Raw genomic sequence first — 20,553 nt, forward strand, 5'->3', positions numbered from 1 at the left:
GTGTTAATGTCAATAGGGTATTAATAAACATTTTTAAAATTATTACTTTTATAATGAAATATAGGTACAATATAAATACATTATACTTACAATATAAATACACATTATTATTACAATATATTACAATATAATATAATTTATTTTTATTTAATTTTCTCATATGCTATATCACCCAATGAATAATTGTGAGTTATTCCATTTAATAGGTATGTGTTAGTCAATTGAATATTTATATATTATTCAATTGATGATTATTTGTAAAAAATAATTATTCTTTCTATTATGGTAACAAAGTTTTTAATTGTATGTTCCATATATAAAACAATATAATAATTAGGATATGGTTTTTATTTATGAGATTGAAAATTATTTTTTTACAAGGTTCTTTAAGATATCTCATTTTTTTGGAAAAAAAAAAAAGAAGAAAAAATAGCAAATTTTTAAACAATCACTTGATTGTTCAAAAGTGAAAAGCAATTTTTTCAAGACTAAGAAATGTACTGTTGATTACCTGTACATATATAGGCCCCACATCATTGACAATCTCAAATTTATTTATAAATAATATAAAAAACATATTTAAATGTAAAATTATCCTCTAAAAATTCTTGAGATGAGTGAGTCTTCCAAGTAATTATTCTTTCCAGCTTACCCAAAAGAAAAACATATAAAATAATAATACGAAGAACACACCCTTTTCTCACTGGAAGAGGAAGAGAGGGAAGGAAAATTGGGCTTGATCAACCGAGGCTCTCTCTATAAATCTGTATCTTGTGTAAACATCGTTGTAGTATCAAATCTTCTTTCATGTAAAGATCTCCCTATCAACTCCAAGTCTGATATACATTATGTAGCGGGCCAAGCATCGAAATAGGTTGAATAGGTCCAAATATATAAAATATGAGCACAAAAATGTTTCTTATGGAGGTGACAACCGAGGGATGGGAACTCAAAATCTGCCCATTTGTTGGTTTAGTTTGTAGGAGTATTATCTTTCTTAACCCACTGCTTGACTGGTTTTCTTGAATTTCTTACCCTGTGCCTCCTCATGCCAAGGTTCCTCTGCTCACTGGTACTAGCCCTACTTGAAGAACCACTTGAGCTAGTTTCAGAAAAAATTATAGGATCCCTCTGCTGTTGCTCAGAGGTGGGTCCTTTGGCTGATAAAGCTGAAGGTGGTGCAATTGGCCGCTGAAGAAACATACCTGGAACTATGACACCATTTTTTTTGGGCTCAATTAAGCCACTATTTTCTTCCTGTAATTTCAGTACGGCTTCAAATTTCAGCCTTCTGGTTACTTCTGAATCAGAATGAAGGAGCTTCTCGTCATCAGTGATTTCAGTCCCATTGGAACTCTGAAACCCAAATAAATGATGATTATGTTACGTAACCACTCAAAGTAATACCTTATGTGCCTAAAACAGTAAAACCTGAGAACAATGGGATTAATTATCCAACTAGTTCTAGTTTCTAGCAACATGCATACACCACACTAAAATTCATGCTCTAGAAAATTGACAGTCGACTGAGCTAACACAACTCAGTTACATCAAAATAACTTCACAACAACTAAACAAGATCTTCACTCAATTGAGCCGTAAGTCACTCAACTGACCAAATCAAAACTCAACCAAGTGTAAAGGATGATAATTTTCTCTCTAGGCTGGTAACCGAAAATGTCGAATTTCACAAATTTCACATTGTATTGACATTTATTTTCAGTCATATCAAGATGACTTCACAATAACTAAACAAGATCTTCACTCAATTGAGTCATAAGTCACTCAACTCACCATATCCAAACTCAACCAAGTGTAAAGGATGATAATTCTCTCTAAGCTGGTCACTGAAAATGTTGAATTTCATAAAGTTCACATTGTATTGACATTTATTTTTAGTCATATCGTCAATGCAAGTAATTTTGAGATTTAAAGCTATTAAAGATTTATTAGTAGTTATTTGTTAAAGGGTAGTTTAGTTTTTTTGTTTTTTGAAAAAGTCTACATATATTCCTTGTACTCTTTTCTCGTGGAATAAGACATTATTTTTTCTTTTCACTCAACATGGCATTAGAGTAAGTTTGATCCAGAACCCTAGTCCTAAAAAATAAATAACCTAGCCTTAAAACAATACAATAATGTGCTACAATGTTGTGCTAAAATACACACACTGTGGTGATCCACTAAAAGGACGCTACAATGATTTGCTACAGTGATCCGCTACAATACTGCTACAGTGACCTCCAGCATTAGTGCTTATGCAATTTGTTGTATTTTATAATGCAAGTATGTGTTAGTGCTTAAGGTTTCCAAATATCCCTTCAATAATTAACAAAGTATGGCGTCTAGTAGTGATCATAAATCTGGAGATAGTACTGGTATTCAGATTACTTCAATAAAGCAAAAGAAACTTAATTATTTATAATGGGCTAAAGCCATGAGAGTATATATTGGGACAAAGGGAAAACTAAAAAATCTCATGGAAGATCCTCCTCCACAGGAATCTAAAAGTTCCGATAAGTGGCAACAAGATGAATTCATGATAATAACATGATTACAATATGGAACCCAATGTTAGCGCTAATTTCATGTTTCTAGAAACTACAGAGTAGATATAAGATGCAACTAAAGAGGTGTACTCTCAAGAAAAAAATACTTCAAGAATCTAGCAACTGTATGAAGATATTTTTGGGGCAAAAGAATAATGGGAAACCTCTGAGTGAATACTATGCATCCCTCAAAGGGATGTGGGAGGAATGGAATGCATATCAACCATTATTGGTTGATATTAAGGTTCCAAGAAGGCAAATGGGAAGAGTTCTAGGTTGCTAAATTTCTTTCTAACCTTAATTTTGAATATGTTAAGGTTAAACATAGTATACTTGTTAATGAAAAGTTACCATCTCTCAGCAATATTTATATTTGACTTCAACACACTGATCTACAGTCCTTTTCATCTAGGAATGATATTAAGGATACTTCCGCACTTGCCTACAGTAAAAGGTAGTGGTGGTCCTTTTATTCGAGGCCAAGGCCGAGGAGGCAAAGGCTGAGGCAAATGTAGAAGTGACAGACTATGCTCACATTGTTGTAAGAATAATCAAACATTTGATAATGTTGGGATAAGTTTGATCATCCTATATGGGCTAATCAAATTACCTCCTCTTTTGATGGTAGAGTTGTTGTTCCTACTCCTGTTCGATCTGCAGGTGGTAGCAGGGAATTTATTACCTTATCTTTAGATGATTATAACAAACTAGTTTTGATGTCCTTGTGATCCAACATCAATATTCCTACTGCTACCTTAGCACATTCAGGTATACATGCTTTTCTTACTCCTGGTCAGTCTTCTTCCCCTTGAGTTATGGATTCTGAAGTTTCATGTCATATGATTCGAAAGTCCTTAGTCCTTCTCATTGATGGATCTTTTTCTTTTGTTCCTGGTCAAGGAGTGGTTCATCCCATTCCCTCCTCATCTTTTAAACTTAATTCTATTATATATGTACCAAAATTTCATATTACTTTATTATCTATTAGTAAGCTTACTAAGAAATTTAAAAGTGCCGTTATCTTTTTCCCTTCTCATTGTGTTTTTCAGGATCTCCACACAAAGAGGATGATTAGGGGAGGACTTGAGCAAGATGGGCTTTATTGTTAGATGGTGCTACTCTATCTTCATTCTTTACTCCTCTCTAATGGTATAGACTAGGTTATGTTTCTTTTGAGCAGTTACATTCCGTAAGATTGTCTCAAAAGTTGTTAAATACGGCTCAATGTAAGTCATGTGAACTTGGTGAGCACCATTTGTTATCTTTTATCTCTAGAGTTAATAATAGGAATCTTAGTCCTTTTGCTTTAATTCATTCAAATGTTTAGGACCGATGTCGCACCTCTAATGTTCAGGGATATCGGAACTTTGTTAGTTTGACTGATGATTGTTCTCAAGTCACTTGGTTATTTTTGCTTAAAAAAAGATCCAAAGTATCTCATATATTGAAATTTTTTATTAAGAAATAAAAAACTGGTTTGATATTTCAATTGATATTCTTCGATTTGATAATGCTCTCGTATATAATGATCATTCTCTTTCCCCTTTTTGTGCTGAAAATTGATTGTCCATCAATTTCTGTGTGTTTATACACCCCTACAAAAGAGAGCTTGTGAAAGGAAACATTGTTATTTGTTGGATGTTACTCATTCTATTATGTTTTATATGAGGGTTCCAAAATCTTATTAAGGAGATGCTACTCTAACTACAAGTTATTTGATAAATCACTTACCCACTTCTATATTACATCAAAAGACGTCTTATTCTACGTTATTTCCTAATCATCCCCTATTTTCTCTCCCTCCTAGAGTTTTTGGATGTATTGCTTTGTGATAGGCCTCCTATACGATATGTGTATAATAGAAAAGGGAAGAGGAATATACTGCCACCTGGCAGTTAGTTGTAACAACATGAGTGGAGGTTAGGGCACAGTTGGATACGGGCTGAGGGGAAGGTTTAAATAGAAAAAAGAGGGGGAATTACAGGGTAGGAAAATTGTTGTAGATCTGGTAGGGATTTGAGGTCCAGATTGGACTCTTGTTCTTGAAATTCTTGAAATTCAATAGTAATTCTCCATTAGATACCTATCAATTTGGTATCAGAGCATCGATCCAGATGGCTCAGAAAAGGAATGAAGGTCGCGTGGATTGTCTAGAGAAGGAAGTTGGAGAAATCAGAGAGGAGATGCAGCGCTTACCAGGAATGGAAAAGACAGTGATGGACCTTGCTCAGAACGTAATGCGAGTGCTGCAGTCGCTGGAAGAGACACAGAAGGCAGTGGCGGCGTTGTCATTAGGGCGGAACACGACGACTGCTACTCAACGAGAAGATCGGGCAGGATGGATCCCTGGAGTTGGGGAACCCAGTGGGGGGGAATGGCGTCGGATGAGACGAGGCGGGGCGGAAATGGAGAATGGCGCGGCAGCCGACGGGTGGAGATGCCTGTATTTACGGGAGAGAACCCGGATGGCTGGATCTTCCGGGCCGATCGATACTTCGCAACGTACGGACTCACGGAAGAAGAGAAATTAGTCGCCGCCGCGATGAGTTTAGATGGGGACGCACTCTCTTGGTACCAGTGGACTGATTCGAGGGAGGTGTTTGGGAGTTGGGAAACTTTGAAGAGGCGGTTGTTGCTTCGCTTTCGTCCGACTCAAGAAGGGAGCCTTTGTGAGCAGTTTTTGGCGGTGCGACAACAAGGGACAGTGGCAGCATACCGGCGGGAATTCGAGATTCTGGCGACTCCATTAAAAGGGATTTCGGAGGAGGTAATGGAAAGCACATTTATGAATGGGCTGCTTCCTGAGATCCGGGCTGAGCTACGTCTACTGCAACCATATGGGCTGGGCCACTTGATGGAAATGGCCAAAAGAGTTGAAGATAGGAATTTAGCCATGAGAGCAGCCCATGAGCCAAATGGCCCAAATGGCCCAAAGAGCACCAAATGTGGTCATCTGCAAATCGAGGTGAGTGGAAGATTGGGGAAATTTTCAGACTAGGGCAGTGGCTGTCGGCGAGAAGACGATGAGCCAGCGACGTGAGATTCCGACAAAGAGACTGACGGAATCAGAACTTCAAGCCCGTAGAGAGAAGGGGCTCTGTTTTAAGTGTGAAGAAAAGTTCTCCCTGGTCATCGCTGTAAGAAAGAATTACGGGTGTTGTTGGTGCACGAAGATGAGGAGGAAGACGATAACCGGTTTGACGATAGAGTAACCGACGAACCTGCACTTATCGAGCTGAAAGACGCTGTGGAATTATCTCTAAATTCCGTGGTCGGTTTAACTACGCCGAGAACTATGAAGATCAAAGGGACGATCGGGTCAAAAGAGGTAATCATCCTTGTAGACAGTGGGGCTACCCATAATTTTTTATCCCTTGAATTGGTTCAAGAATTAGCACTTCCATTAACTACAACCACGAGTTATGGGGTGATGATGGGAACCGGGATATCCGTGAAAGGTAAGGGCATTTGTAGAGGAGTTTGTATTTCAATGCAGGGGCTCACCGTAGTGGAAGATTTTCTTCCACTTGAATTAGGCAACACTGATGTGATTCTAGGAATGCCTTGGTTGGGACCTTAGGAGACGTGAAGGTAAACTGGAAGATGCTAACAATGAAGATCAAAATGGGGAAGGCAGTGTTAGTGTTAAAGGGAGACCCAAGCCTTAGTCGGACTGAGGTATCTCTTAAAGCAATGGCTAGAGCACTGCAGCACCATAGCCAAAGGGTATGGGTGGAACTCTGTCAGACTTCCACCACTTCTGATTTGAGTGAAGGAGTACAAGAGGTCCCAAAAACAGTTAAAGAAATATTAGCTCAACATCAGCAAATTTTTGAGCAGATAACAGGGTTACCACCAAGTCGTGATATTGATCATGCCATTCAATTAATTCCGGGAGCATCTCCGGTTAATGTCCGACCCTACCGGTATCCACATATTCTAAAGAATGAAATAGAGAGATTGGTGCAAGAGATGCTGGAGGCAGGAATTATTCGGCCTAGCGTAAGCCCATTTTCTAGTCCAGTGTTGTTGGTGAAAAAAAAAAATGGAGGATGGAGGTTTTGTATAGATTACCGCGCCCTCAACAAAGTTACAGTCCCGGATCGGTTCCCTATTCCGGTGATTGATGAGCTACTTGACGAACTTCATGGCGCGACCATTTTCTCCAAACTAGATCTCAAATCAGGTTACCACCAGATTCAAGTCCGGCAACAAGACATCCCCAAAACGGCATTTCGCACCCATGAAGGTCATTACGAGTTTTTGGTGATGCCTTTTGGGCTAACCAATGCACCAACGACTTTCCAATCGTTAATGAACCGTATATTTCGGCCACACCTTCGGAAATTTGTGCTCGTATTTTTTGATGACATATTGGTCTACAACAAAGACTTGAAGGAGCATTGTGACCATTTGCAAAGTGTGCTGTCCATTCTGGCGAACCACCAACTACACGTCAATGGAAAGAAATGTCTCTTTGCTAAACCACAATTGGAATACCTGGGCCATTTGGTTTCTGCCAAGGGGGTTGCTGCTGATCCTAACAAGATTTCAGCCATGGTAGAGTGGCCCACACCCAAATCCCTTAAAGAACTACGAGGATTTCTCGGATTGATTGGATACTACCGACGATTTGTAGAGGGATATGGAGCTATTTCTTGGCCTCTCACTCAGCAACTCAAAAAAGATGCTTTTAATTGGAACCTAGAGGCTGAGGTAGCCTTCCAAAATTGAAAACAGCTATGACAACAATACCGGTTTTAGCTTTGCCCAACTTCAGCCAACTCTTCATTGTAGAGACGGATGCCTCGGGGTATGGTTTGGGTGCCGTTTTGATGCAAAATCATAGACCAGTAGCTTATTTTAGCCAAGTTCTCACAGCAAGGGAACGACAAAAGTCCATATATGAAAGAGAGTTGATGGCTATTGTCTTAGCAGTTCAGAAGTGGCGCCATTACCTGCTTGGTCGCCACTTTATTGTGCGAACGGATCAAAGTAGCTTGAAGTTTCTACTAGAGCAAAGAATAGTGAATGAGTCGTACCAAAAGTGGGTCGCAAAGCTGTTTGGGTATGATTTTGAAATTCAGTTTCGGCCGGGAATAGAGAATAAAGCAGTTGATGCATTATCTCGCATCCCCATTTCTATGGAGTTAGCTGCCCACATGGTTCCCAGTTGCATAGACACTTCATTAATCAATTCACAAGTGGAAGCTGACCCGCACCTTGCTAAGATTAAACAGAGGCTGTTGGTTGATCAGGATGCTTACCCTAGGTATTCCTTGGACCATGGCATTCTCCTTTACAAGGGGCGCCTAGTCCTTCCCAAGGCCTCACCCCTTGTCCCAGCACTTCTTCAAGAGGGCCATGCTAGCGTGGTTGGAGGGCATTCCGGGTTCTTGCGGACTTACAAACGACTCACAAGAGATTTCTTTTGGGTTGGCATGAAAAATGATATCAAAGAGTTTGTGGAGAAATGTTTAGTATGTCAACAAAATAAGACCCTAACTTTGTCGCCTGCTGGATTACTACAACCACTGCCTATTCCGGACAAAATATGGGACGATGTGACAATGGACTTCATTGAGGGGCTTCCTAAGTCTGAGGGTTATAATTCCATTTTAGTGGTTGTGGATCGATTGAGCAAATATGCTCACTTCTCACTGCTCAAGCATCCTTTCACAGCTCAAACGGTGGCTGCTATCTTTGTTCGGGATGTCGTCAAATTACATGGATTTCCTCGTTCCATTATTAGTGATCGTGACAAAGTATTTCTTAGCCGATTTTGGACAGAGCTATTTCGGTTGCAGGGTACTTCTCTCCGCCATAGTACCGCATATCATCCGCAAACGGATGGACAAACGGAAGTGGTCAATCGTTGTGTGGAGACATACCTTCGATGTTTTTCATATAGCAAGCCTAGACGTTGGTCTACATGGATTTCTTGGGCAGAATACTGGTATAATACCACATTCCACTCCTCCACTAATACAACACCGTTTCGAGTAGTCTACGGGCGAGACCCACCACCATTGATACGTTTTGGATCAGATTCCACCTCTGTTCTGGCCGTGGATCAGTTATTGCAAGAGCGTGATCTAATTTTGAATGAATTAAAGGATCATCTCTGTCGTGCCCAATCCAAAATGAAGGCATCTGCAGATGCTCATTGACGTGCGGTCCAATTTGAAGTTGGGGATTTTGTCTATATAAAGCTTCGTCCATATCGTCTTCGTTCCCTTGCCAAGCGACCAAATGAGAAGCTCTCCCCCCGATATTTTGGCCCTTACAAAGTAAAGCAGCAAATTGGTCCAGTGGCGTACAGGTTAGAGCTTCCTTCTTCGACAACTATTCATCCAGTGTTTCATGTTTCCCAGCTCAAGCGGGCTCTGGGTTCAGCTGATTTGTGTCAGCCACTTCCCCCTCTTCTTGCTGAGGATTTGGAATGGCTTGTGGAGCCTGATCAAGTCTTAGATATTCGCCAATCTTCCAATAACAATCAGCTTGGTATTGAAGTACTTATTCAGTGGAAAGGACTTCCTCAGTTTGAAGCTTCATGGGAATCAGTTGACACAATTAAAGAGCACTTTCCTGACTTCCACCTTGAGGACAAGGTGTCTCTCTTTGAGGGGGGTAATGATAGGCCTCCTATACGATATGTGTATAATAGAAAAGGGAAGAGGAATATACTGCCACCTGGCAGTTAGTTGTAACAGCATGAGTGGAGGTTAGGGCACAGTTGGATACGGGCTGAGGGAAAGGTTTAAATAGAAAAAAGAGGGGGAATTACAGGGTAGGAAAATTGTTGTAGATCTGGTAGGGATTTGAGGTCCAGATTGGACTCTTGTTCTTGAAATTCTTGAAATTCAATAATAATTCTCCATTAGATACCTATCACTTTGTTCATAATTTTTCTCTAAATAAAGACAAGCTTGATCCTCGATCCATCAAATGAGTATTTTTCTTTTATATTGTAAAACTCATAAAGGGTACAAATGTTTTGATCCCGTGTCTCAGAAATACTTTATCATTATTGATATAACATTCGTTGAGACTATTTCTTATTTTCCTGATCATGGTTTACGATTAGAAAATGACTTATTTCAGTATGAATTTATTCCTCTTCATATTGTTATTTTATTTTATTTTTATAGGAAACAACAATGAATTATATTGAATTAGAAATTAGGAAATACAAAAGAAGGATGAGGAATCCTCCCACAAATGAAAGCTAAACAAATTGAATACCAAGATCAAAAAACTATATAATAATTACAAAAAGCAACCTTTACTAACCCACACCCTTGGAGCTACACTCCGCTAGTCAAGCTAGTTAAACCAAATTAAGGGGAATGTCCTCTAAAGTTGTGGTGCAAGAATCCCAAAAAGAAGCAAGGAAGTGAATAGTGTCTCATAGAGCCTCCGAATTCCTTGCCTTGTCCTCAAATATCCTAACATTTATTTCTCACCATACAACCCAAATTAAAGCAATACAAGCAGATTGCCACAATACTAGTCCTCTGTTGGATCTTCCCAATCCCTTAAAATTAATGGTCATCATGTCAAAGATGCTCCTTAGGGGGGCCCAATCCATCTTGGCTATACAAAATAACCTATGCCACAACCCCATCATCAAAGGACAATGTAAGAAGAGATGATTTGTTGATTCTCCATGCTCTATACACAACTTACAAATATCAGAACTGAGAACTTTGTAAGGTCTTCTCAGTTGTAGCAAGTCATTAGTATTTACCTTCTTGTGTGACAAAGGACTTGACCTTAAAAGAGACTTGAGACTTCCCAACAAAATTAGTAGGGAAAGTTGGAGATGAATCAGAAAGGAAAGGGGCCTTTTCATGTTGTTATGGATACTTCTCTACCTTTTTTTTATTATTTTTTTTGTTTTTTATAAGTAAGAAAAGTATTGTATTACAAGGAGGCACTGAAATAGTGACTCAAAATGTATAGAATAGAAAGGGAAATACTCACCCCTTGACAAGAGAAACAAAAAACTGTCCACAATGATATACAAGAAAAACAGCCCCTCCCTTAATGGGAACCCACCCAATCAATAAACTTCAAAAAGGTCAATAGACCATCTTTTATAAACAGTTTAGTCTCCAACCAAAGTGAGTTAAGAAAAGAAGTTTTCAGTCTTTGGATGGAAAACACCTCATCTTCAAAGGCAATTCTATTCCTCGTCTTCCAAATTGTCCAAAAAATGCAAAGGGGACCCACTCTCCAAACTATCTTGAGCCTTTTTCCCACAAAGAAACCGTTCCACCCCAATAGGGTTTCCCTAACCAAAGACGGAAACACCCAAGACACCCCAAAAAGAGTGAAAAGCATCTCCCACAAAGCCCTTGACTTCTCACAATGAAGGAGGAGATGGTCAATGGATTCCTCATCCGCTTGACAAAAATAACATCTATTTGCTAAGGCCTGACCTCTCTTTTTAACTTGGTCCAAGGTTAGAACTTTGCCCCAAGATTCCTCCCAAGCGAAAAAATTTACTTTTGGTTGCACACATGATATCTAAATGTTCTTCATTGGAAATAAAACTAAAGAGCCCAGCTCTAGAGCTTTGTAAAGTGATTTCATCGAGAAAGAACCATCCTTTGTTTCCATCCGCTGCACCCTATCCTCCTCTAAGATCAAATTCTGACCACACGGGCAAAATGGAAGGCCCTCCACCTCATCCATCTCCTAATCATTAAAGGACCTAGTGAAGCAAAGACTCCAACACCCCTGCCCCTCTCACCCTCTTTGTCCCGTTCCAAACATCCTTCACCCAAGCTTCTTTGGGATAAGTTATGGCAAATAAGGAAAAGAACCACATAAAGGTGTATCCCCACACCAAGTATCCTTCCAAAAGCTCACCTTTTGGCTATTCCCCACCACAAAGGATATTCTACTGCTAACAATGTGCTCAAGCTTCCTAATTGCTTTCCACAACCCTACACCATACCCCTCTTACATCTCGAGAATACCACCCTTCTCATTCCTCCCCATATATCCCCCTAATTACTTGGTTCCATAAAGCCCCTTTCTCATTCGCAAAATGCCAACTCCATTTGCAAAGGAGGGCCTCATTAAGCGTAGAAAGGCTCTAACCCCCAAACCCCATTTTCTCTTATCAAGACCCACTGTTACCCATCTTACTTAGTGAGGTCTCTGGTATAGGGCCCCGCCTCTCCACAAAAAATCTCTTTGAATCTTCTCCAACCGTAATCTGAACTCCCTTGGCATTTGAAAGATAAACATGAGGTAAACAGGCAAGTTGGATAGTGTGCTTCTAATCAAGGTAATTCTCCCTCCCTTTGAGATATATTGGGTGTCCACATAGCCAATCTCTTACGAACTCTCTCATCCACTCCATCCCAAGCTGTCATAGACTTGAAAGGAGCACCCAACGGCATCCCCAAGTAAAGGGAAGGTAAACTACCCACCTTACAACCAAGCTCAAAAGCCAACTCCTCCACATTGTCAACATTGCCCATTGGGATCAGCTCACTTTTATCCAAGTTAACTTTAAGCCTTGATATTACCTCAAACCACATAAGTAACCAACTTAAAAAGATCACTTGGTCCTCATTGGTCATGCAAAAAATCAAGGTATCATCGGCGAACAAAAAATGGGAGATTTTTACCCCTTCACCCTCTCTACCCCTGACTTGGCAAGGTGACAAAATGCCTTCCCTAACAACTCTTTTTATGAGGCAACTAAGAGCTTCCATCACTGCCACAAACAAGTAAGGGGAAAGAGGATCTCCTTGCCTTAGACCTCTAGAACTTTGAAAGAAGCCCATAGGAGTGCCATTAACTAGAACCGAAAAACTAGCAATAGACACACACCACTTTATCCATCTTATCCACTTCTCCCCAAAACCCATTTTTTCTACAACTAAAAACAAGAAATGCCACTCCACATGATCATACGTCTTCTCAATATCCAACTTGTAGAGAATTGTCCACCCTTACTCTTCAAAATTGAGTCAATGGCTTCATTGGAAATGAGCATTGCATCCGTAATTTGCCTACCTTCCACAAATGCATTTTGGGCGTTAGAAATCACCTTGGCTAGCACTAACTTTAACCTATTAGCCAGCACCTTAGCCAACCACTTATACATTCCCCCCACTAGGCTAATAGGCCTGAAATCCCTGAGGTCCTCTGCATATCAACACTAAGAAGGTTGTGTTCACACTCCGAACAAAGCGCCCATTTTCATGAAAATCCTTAAAAAATTTCATCACCTCATCCTTAATGAACTCCTAAGAAAACTGCTAGAAAGCCATGGAGAAACTGTCTGGGCCTACAACTTTGTCTCCGTTAAAATCCGACAGAGCACCAAAAATCTCCTCTTCTGTAAAAGGTTTCTCCAGCCTTCCGCCTCCATAGAGCCTAACCTCTCAAAGAACAAACCACTTAAGTTAGGTCTCCACTCATCAGTGGCTGAGAGTAGCTTCTGGAAAGCTCTACTCACTTCTTCCTTAATTCCATTGTCCTCAGTGATCCACCTTCCATTAATTTTGATTTTATCCATCGAGTTCCTTCTTCTGTGCACATTTACCATTCGGTGAAAAAAGCTCATGTTTCTATCCCCCTCCTTCAACCAGATTTCCCTTGATTTTTGTCTCCACAACGTCTTTTCTAACACAACCCACTTCTTGTAATTCTATCTAGCTTCCCTCCTAGAATCCTCTTTTTCCAGAGACAATGAACGACAACTCTCCATCTTATCCCAAAAATTCACACAGTTCAAGGCCAAAGTCTTCTGAACTTCAATCTTCCCAAACACTTCCTTAGTCCAATTCCTTAGAATGGGTTTCAAAGCTTTCATCTTTTCAGCCAGAATGAAGCTAGCAGACCTGCTAAAATTTAGCCCCTCCCATCACAATCTCAACACATCTTTAAAACTCTCTTCTTTCAACCACATATTTTCAAATCTAAAAGGAGTAGGACCTTTCCTCACCCCTCCCCCATCAAGAAGAACTGGGAAATGGTCGGACACCGGTTTAGAAAGGACACACTAAACTACTCCAGGAAAATGAACCCCCATTCATCAGAGATCAAGAACCGATCAATTCTAAACTTAGATCGATTACTTAAACTGTTGCTCCAAGTAAACCGACCTCCCTGAAAGGGCAAATCCCTCAACTCTAAATCCTCAATTACCTCCGAGAATCCCCTCATGTCAGGGGATAAATTACCACCTCTACTACGCTCCGAGTGGTATCTGATCATGTTAAAATCACCTACCACACACCAAGGATCTTTTCATAACACCAACATAAACCATCTTCACAATTCTGGAAACGATAAGAAACTGAGAAAGTTCCCATTTCCATCTCCAAACACTGCACCACCCTATTATCCCAGAAAACTACCACCACCACCACCCCGTCGCTCCCCTGGAATTCACAACTCCCCAGTCCAACCATTCCCCCATCCCCCCGAGACTGCATACCACCCCAAAAGATATCTTTTGTATCTTAGTTTCTTGTAGGCAAACTAAGTCCACCTTATGAGATTTGATTACAACCTTTATTAACATTCTTTTTTCACAGTCATTTGCCCTTCTTACATTCCACGACAAAACTCGAAGTTTCATTCAACTCAAACTAGTTCCCCTTTGTCGTCCCCTTCCTGTCCCACGGTAGTTCACCGAACACTCCAACTTTTTCAGTTCACGATTAGACCTTAAGAACTTCTGCCATTTTCTCTTTTTCCCCAACACATTCTCAAAATGATCTCTTCTCTCAATCAACCTTTTGAGAAGCTTCAGGATCTCCCCCTCTACGCTCTCCGTAAGCATACCCAAGCAATGGCAAAACTTTGCCAAGCAACTGTTGTTCCAAGACTCTATGGCCCCTCTCTCTTCTTCCATCGCCCCTTTCCTTAAAGCCCCAAAACCTTCCTTCTCTTTGCCCATCTCGTCTGCCAAAATCACACTCAACGGGTCAACAGCCAACTCCCCGAAACTTCCTCCTAAGCCAATAGTCACATCGTAGTTTCTCTTACCCCACCAAAGCCCCATCCATCAGTCAAATAGGAGTACCTGGAAACTTCTTCCAAAAGGCTCTCGCCAGTAAGAGAGTTGTTGTCGAACACTGATCAAGTCCCCATAGCCAACGGTCCTCTGCACAGCTTAGCTTCAACCCCCTATTCTTCAGAAATTGAGTCTCTCCCAAAAGCCCTAGCCTTCTTAAAACTCTCCCCAAGGCATAACAAGCATGGACATAACAAGCATGGACCCGTCTGCTTCTCCCCCCTACTACTAGACTGCCCTTTCTCCCAAATTGCATGAGGCCCTCTAGGCTCTTCCTCCCTCACGACTCGGCCCAACCCACCCCTTAAAATTAATGAAGGGCCTTGATTTTCTATTAAAAGGCCCTTTCCTTTTTGGGCCTGACTAAGCTTCCCACCAGACCCAAAGCCTTCCCTTCTCTCCAACCCCTCAGTGTTTTTCTCCACCACCCCCATTTCTTCTACCACACCTTTACCCACCCCAATACCTGCCCCGCCATCAAAGTTCTCAACCATTTTTGCAGGCCTATCGAAGACAACGTCCCATCTGCCCTTTTCTTCTCTATCTGCACACTCCACCCCATCCTTGACACCATACAAAGTCTCCCCTACACTCCTCTCCGCACATGAACCAGCCTCAACACCATCCCTAACCTTCTCCAGCTCACTTATGCAAAAACTCCTCATCGGAACCACTACCGACACCCACAACAACACTTCCCACCACAAGCGTATAGAAAAGCAAGAAGAACCGACCACCAAATGAAGCGTCTTAGGTAGATCTTTCCCTTCAGTCTTTACCAAAATTCTGGCCAATTGGAGTTGATATAACCATCTTGTGTCTTCGTCCACCCCATTGAAACCCCCACAACAATCCCCAATCTTTTTAAACACCTCCTAGCTCCAACAATTTAAAGGAAGGCCTATGACCCTCACCCAAGCTTCTTTGGCACATACACCTAGATTGAAGCAACCTGCTTCTGGACACCATTTCTCCAGATGTAACTGTGGAATTCCGGATTTATGGATGATTGTAGGATGAAATTAGAAGATATAACAGGCTATAATTAGAGATTTGCTAGCTGTAAATAGTTGTAGATTATTTTCTATAGATAGAAGATAGTTTCCTCTCTTGTGGGATCTGACAGAGCTTTTTAAGGAATTACCAGGCTATTGGTAATCTCCTATTTCCCTATAAATGTATATTTCTGCAGAGTAAATAATATGAAAGAAAATTCTCACAATTATCTTCATGGTATCAGAGCAATTCCGCCTGGACCTATCACTTCTTTCTCGGTTTTAATTCAGAACCAATTTTTCTGGGTGCAAACCAATCTTCTTCTTCATCCCAACTCGTTACTTCTTTAAGTTTTGGTTTTTTTGAGTCTAGTCTCTCATAGGTATTACTTTTCCCTATGGCCTCGGAAACCAGCAGCAACATTACGGGAACCATGTTTGGCCAGGAACTCGTGAGCAATGGTGGTGCAGAAGGTTCATCATTCCTCATCACTCGGCACAAGTTAACTGGCCACAATTACCATCAATGGGCGAAGGCAATTCTGATGTTTATCACAGGCAGAGGTAAGGATGAGTACCTTTTCAGCACTACTGAACCGCCTAAGAAGGATGATAAAAGATTCAAGGTTTGGAACACCGAAAACAATCTGGTTATGTCTTGGCTGATCAATGCAATGGACACAAAAATAGGTCAAAATTTTTTGTTTTATGATACTGCACATGAAATCTGGATGGCAGCAAAGGAAACATACTCTGATAGTGACAATACTGCTGATCTATTTGACATCAAGGGAGCCCTACATGATCTAAGGCAAGGTGAGATGACTGTGACTCACTACTATAACACTCTTAGTCGTTTTTGGCAACAATTGGATGTGTTTGAGACCATGGATTGGGAGTGCCCAAGAGATGCTAGTCGATACAAAAGGATTATTGAAAAAGAAAGGGTCTTTAAGTTCCTATTGGGATTAGACAAATCCCTAGATGAAGTAAGAGGGAGAATCCTTGGAACCAAGCCTCTCCCTACTACTCGAGAAGCTTTCTCAGAGGTTAGAAGAGAAGAAAGCAGGAAGAAGCTGATGATGGGAACAAGGCCATTCTCCAATGTTCAGGAAGGATCAGCACTCATCTCCCAAGGCTCCACAAACATTCAAGAAGGAACTGCCCTTGTTTCCCGAGGATCTACCTATGATGCAAGGCAGAAGAAAGGAAGACCATGGTGTGATCATTGCCGCAGACCAGGTCACACCAAAGAAACATGTTGGAATATACATGGGAAGCCCACTGACTGGAAGTCAAACAAGGAGAAGGAGGCACGAGCATTTGTGGCAGATCCTGAAGGGAAAGAAAGAAGTACCAATGATTCTGCTCTCTTTAGCAAAGAACAAGTGGATTGGCTGCAAAAAATGTTTAGCCAAGGATCATCCACTAACCCCGTTATCTCAACCGGATCCGCTGCTCAGAGAGGTAACTTCCTAACTGCTTTACACACAAAAACTGAAGATTCATCAGGTTGGATCATCGATTCAGGTGCCTCCGACCACATGACAGGTGATATATCAGTACTCCATGATTGTAGCCCCTGCCATGAGAATTACAAAGTAAGAATTGCTGATGGCTCTCTTTCCACCGTGACTGGTATTGGAAGAGTGATTATTTCCGAGACCCTAACTCTTAATCAAGTTCTTTTGGTTCCCAAGCTCTCATGCAATTTACTATCAATCAGCAAGCTTACCCGAGACCTAAATTGTGTGGCTAAATTCTCTTCCTCTCATTGTTTGTTTCAGGATTTGGCTTCGGGGATGATGATTGGCAATGCTAAGGAAAGCAAAGGACTCTACTGGTTTAGGGTAGCTGGAAAACAAGACTCTCAAGCACATCATGTATCTTTCTCTACTCCTGATCCTAGGTTAAACCTGTCTTTAGATTCAAATAAAGAAAGTACCATCATGTTGCTGCATTATCGCCTAGGACACCCAAATTTTATGTACTTATCAAAGATGTTTCCAGCACTATTTAAAAACAAAAATCCCAAACTTTTCCAATGTGAGATTTGCCAATTTTCTAAGCATTGTCGTAACTCTTATCCATCCCAAAATTACAAACCATCAAAACCTTTCTCCATTATTCATAGCGACATTTGGGGACCCTCTCGTGTTCACAATATCTCTGGGGCTAGATGGTTTGTTAGCTTTGTTGATGACCATACTCGAGTTACGTGGGTATTTCTCATGAAGGAAAAATCAGAGGTAGGTTCTATCTTCAAATTCTTTCATTCCATGATTCAAACACAATTTCAAGCTAAGATCCAAGTGTTTAGAACAGACAATGCCAGGGAGTACTTTAATGTTATACTCGGAAATTATCTTCTAGAAAATGGGATTATTCACCAAAGTTCCTGCATTGATACCCCACAACAGAATGGGATAGCCGAGAGAAAAAATCGACACCTTCTAGAGGTAGCCCGATCTATTAGGTTTACCACTCATGTCGCAAAACAATTCTGGGGAGAGGCTGTTTTAAATGCTACATACCTAATAAATAGGATGCCTTCTAGAGTCTTGAAATTTGATACTCCATGCCAAACCCTTTCCAAAAACTTTCCTCTAAATCGGATTATAACTGATATACCTCTCAAGGTCTTTGGATGTTCTGCATATGTTCATCTTCCTCCGCATCAACGAAGTAAACATGATCCCAAGTCTGTCAAGTGTATCTTTATCGGTTATTCCTCTTATCAAAAGGGGTATAAGTGCTATTGTCCTTCCACTCGGAAAACCTATAACACTATGGATGTGACCTTTCTTGAGAATGTACCTTTTTACACCAAAACTCATATTCAGGGGGAGAATCCAGTCAATCAGCAAGCAGAATATCAGTTTTGGGATGTGCCCGTGCCTGACTTTGGGGTGCCAGAACCTAATTCTTCCAGTGAACCATCTATGGCACCGGATGGACCACCATCACATCAGATTCAAGGAGACAAGGAGTCCATTGGCAATGAACTTCAAGTTTACTCAAGGCGTCAGAAGAACCCTAAACCGGTGGACCTACATCCTGAGCTTCCTCCTGTGCCTTGTCAAACTGATGACCCGAAATCAAATCCCACCGGAGTCATTCAAGGTAATATTGATTCTCCTGTTATTACTGATGACATTGACTCTATGGATGATCTCAATAGGCCCGTGGCGCATAGAAAGGGAGTAAGATCTTGTACTCAGCATCCCATCTCAAAATTTGTGTCCTATGAGAAGCTATCTCCTAATCTTCGAGCTCTCATCACAAATCTGGAGAGTATTGCTCTCCCAAACTGCATACAAGAGGCCTTACAGCATCCTGAGTGGAGAAAGGCAGTGAATGAAGAAATACAAGCACTGCAGAAGAATGACACTTGGAAGATTACGAAATTACCACAAGGAAAACGCCCCGTGGGTTGTAAGTGGGTCTTCAATGTCAAATACAGGGCAGATGGGAGGATAGACCGGTACAAGGCAAGGTTGGTGGCCAAAGGATTTACACAAACCTATGGGATTGATTTTCAAGAAACTTTTGCACCAGTTGCAAAGTTAAATACAATCCGAGTCTTGCTATCCTTGGCAGCCAACCTTGATTGGAATTTGCATCAACTAGACATCAAAAACGCATTTCTCAATGGCGATCTTGAAGAAGAAGTCTACATGGAGATTCCTCCAGGCCTAAAACTCTCCAGTAGCAATGACCTAGTCTGCAAACTTCAGAAATCACTCTATGGGCTTAAGCAATCCCCAAGAGCTTGGTTCGAGAGGTTTACTAAGGTGATTAAAGGAGAGGAATTTTCACAAGGGCAATCTGATCACACTTTTTTCATTAAGAGATCGCCTGGTGGTAAGATTACAGTTCTTATAGTCTATGTTGATGATATAATTGTTACCGGGAATGATGAAGAGGAAATTTCCCGACTTAAAACAGTTCTAAGTAAAGAATTTGAGATTAAAGATCTAGGAACTTTGAGGTATTTTCTTGGCATGGAGGTAGCAAGGTCAAGCAAGGGTATCTTTGTATCACAACGAAAGTATACTCTTGACTTGTTAAAGGAAACAGGAATGCTTGGATGCAAACCCTCTAATACTCCTATGGATCCATTCAACAAGATAGGCTCAAAAGAAGATATGGTTGCTGTTGACAAGGGAAGATATCAAAGACTAGTTGGAAGGTTAATCTACTTATCACACACAAGACCTGACATCAGCTTTGCAGTGAGTATGGTTAGTCAATTTATGAACAATCCCACCGAAGAACATCAAGAAGCCGTATATAGGATACTACGCTACTTAAAGATGACTCCAGGTAAAGGATTATTCTTCAAAAGAGTGGCAAGCCGTGACGTGGAGATCTTCTCAGATGCAGATTGGGCTGGTTCCTTAACAGATAGAAGGTCTACTTCAGGTTATTGTACCTATGTCTGGGGCAATCTAGTTACTTGGAGGAGTAAGAAGCAATCGGTTGTGGCACGCAGCAGTGCAGAAGCGGAAGTTCGTGCCATGGCCCATGGAATTTGTGAAGGGATATGGTTAAAAAGGCTGCTTGAAGAACTCCAGCTCGCTCCTCACGGACCTATGAAGTTGATGTGTGACAATCAAGCAGCAATCAGCATCGCAAAAAATCCAGTCCATCACGATCGAACCAAACATGTTGAGATTGATCGTCACTTCATCAAAGAGAAGATAGAGCAAAAGATCATAGAAGTGGACTACATCCCTACACGGCAACAGATTGCAGATATAATGACAAAGGCTGTTCCTAGAACCCAATTTGACATACTTCTCTCCAAGCTGGGAATGATTAACATTCATTGCCCAGCTTGAGGGGGAGTGTGGAATTCCGGATTTATGGATGATTGTAGGATGAAATTAGAAGATATAACAGGCTATAATTAGAGATTTGCTAGCTGTAAATAGTTGTAGATTATTTTCTATAGATA

General features: G+C 40.9%; 1 protein-coding gene across 1 annotated transcript in view; it reads right to left on the reverse strand.

Annotated features, from left to right (window-relative positions):
* Positions 1–736: 736 nt before the first annotated feature.
* Positions 737–20,553, reverse strand: part of LOC117932089 — a 78,869-nt gene continuing 59,052 nt past the window's right edge. The window contains exon 7 of the mRNA XM_034853127.1: positions 737–1,356. Within this exon, the coding sequence (XP_034709018.1) occupies positions 973–1,356 (384 nt within the window). The 3' untranslated portion in view covers positions 737–972. The remainder of the gene's footprint in view (positions 1,357–20,553) is intronic.

Source organism: Vitis riparia, chromosome 15, assembly GCF_004353265.1.
Source record: "Vitis riparia cultivar Riparia Gloire de Montpellier isolate 1030 chromosome 15, EGFV_Vit.rip_1.0, whole genome shotgun sequence".
Taxonomy (NCBI): Eukaryota; Viridiplantae; Streptophyta; class Magnoliopsida; order Vitales; family Vitaceae; genus Vitis; species Vitis riparia.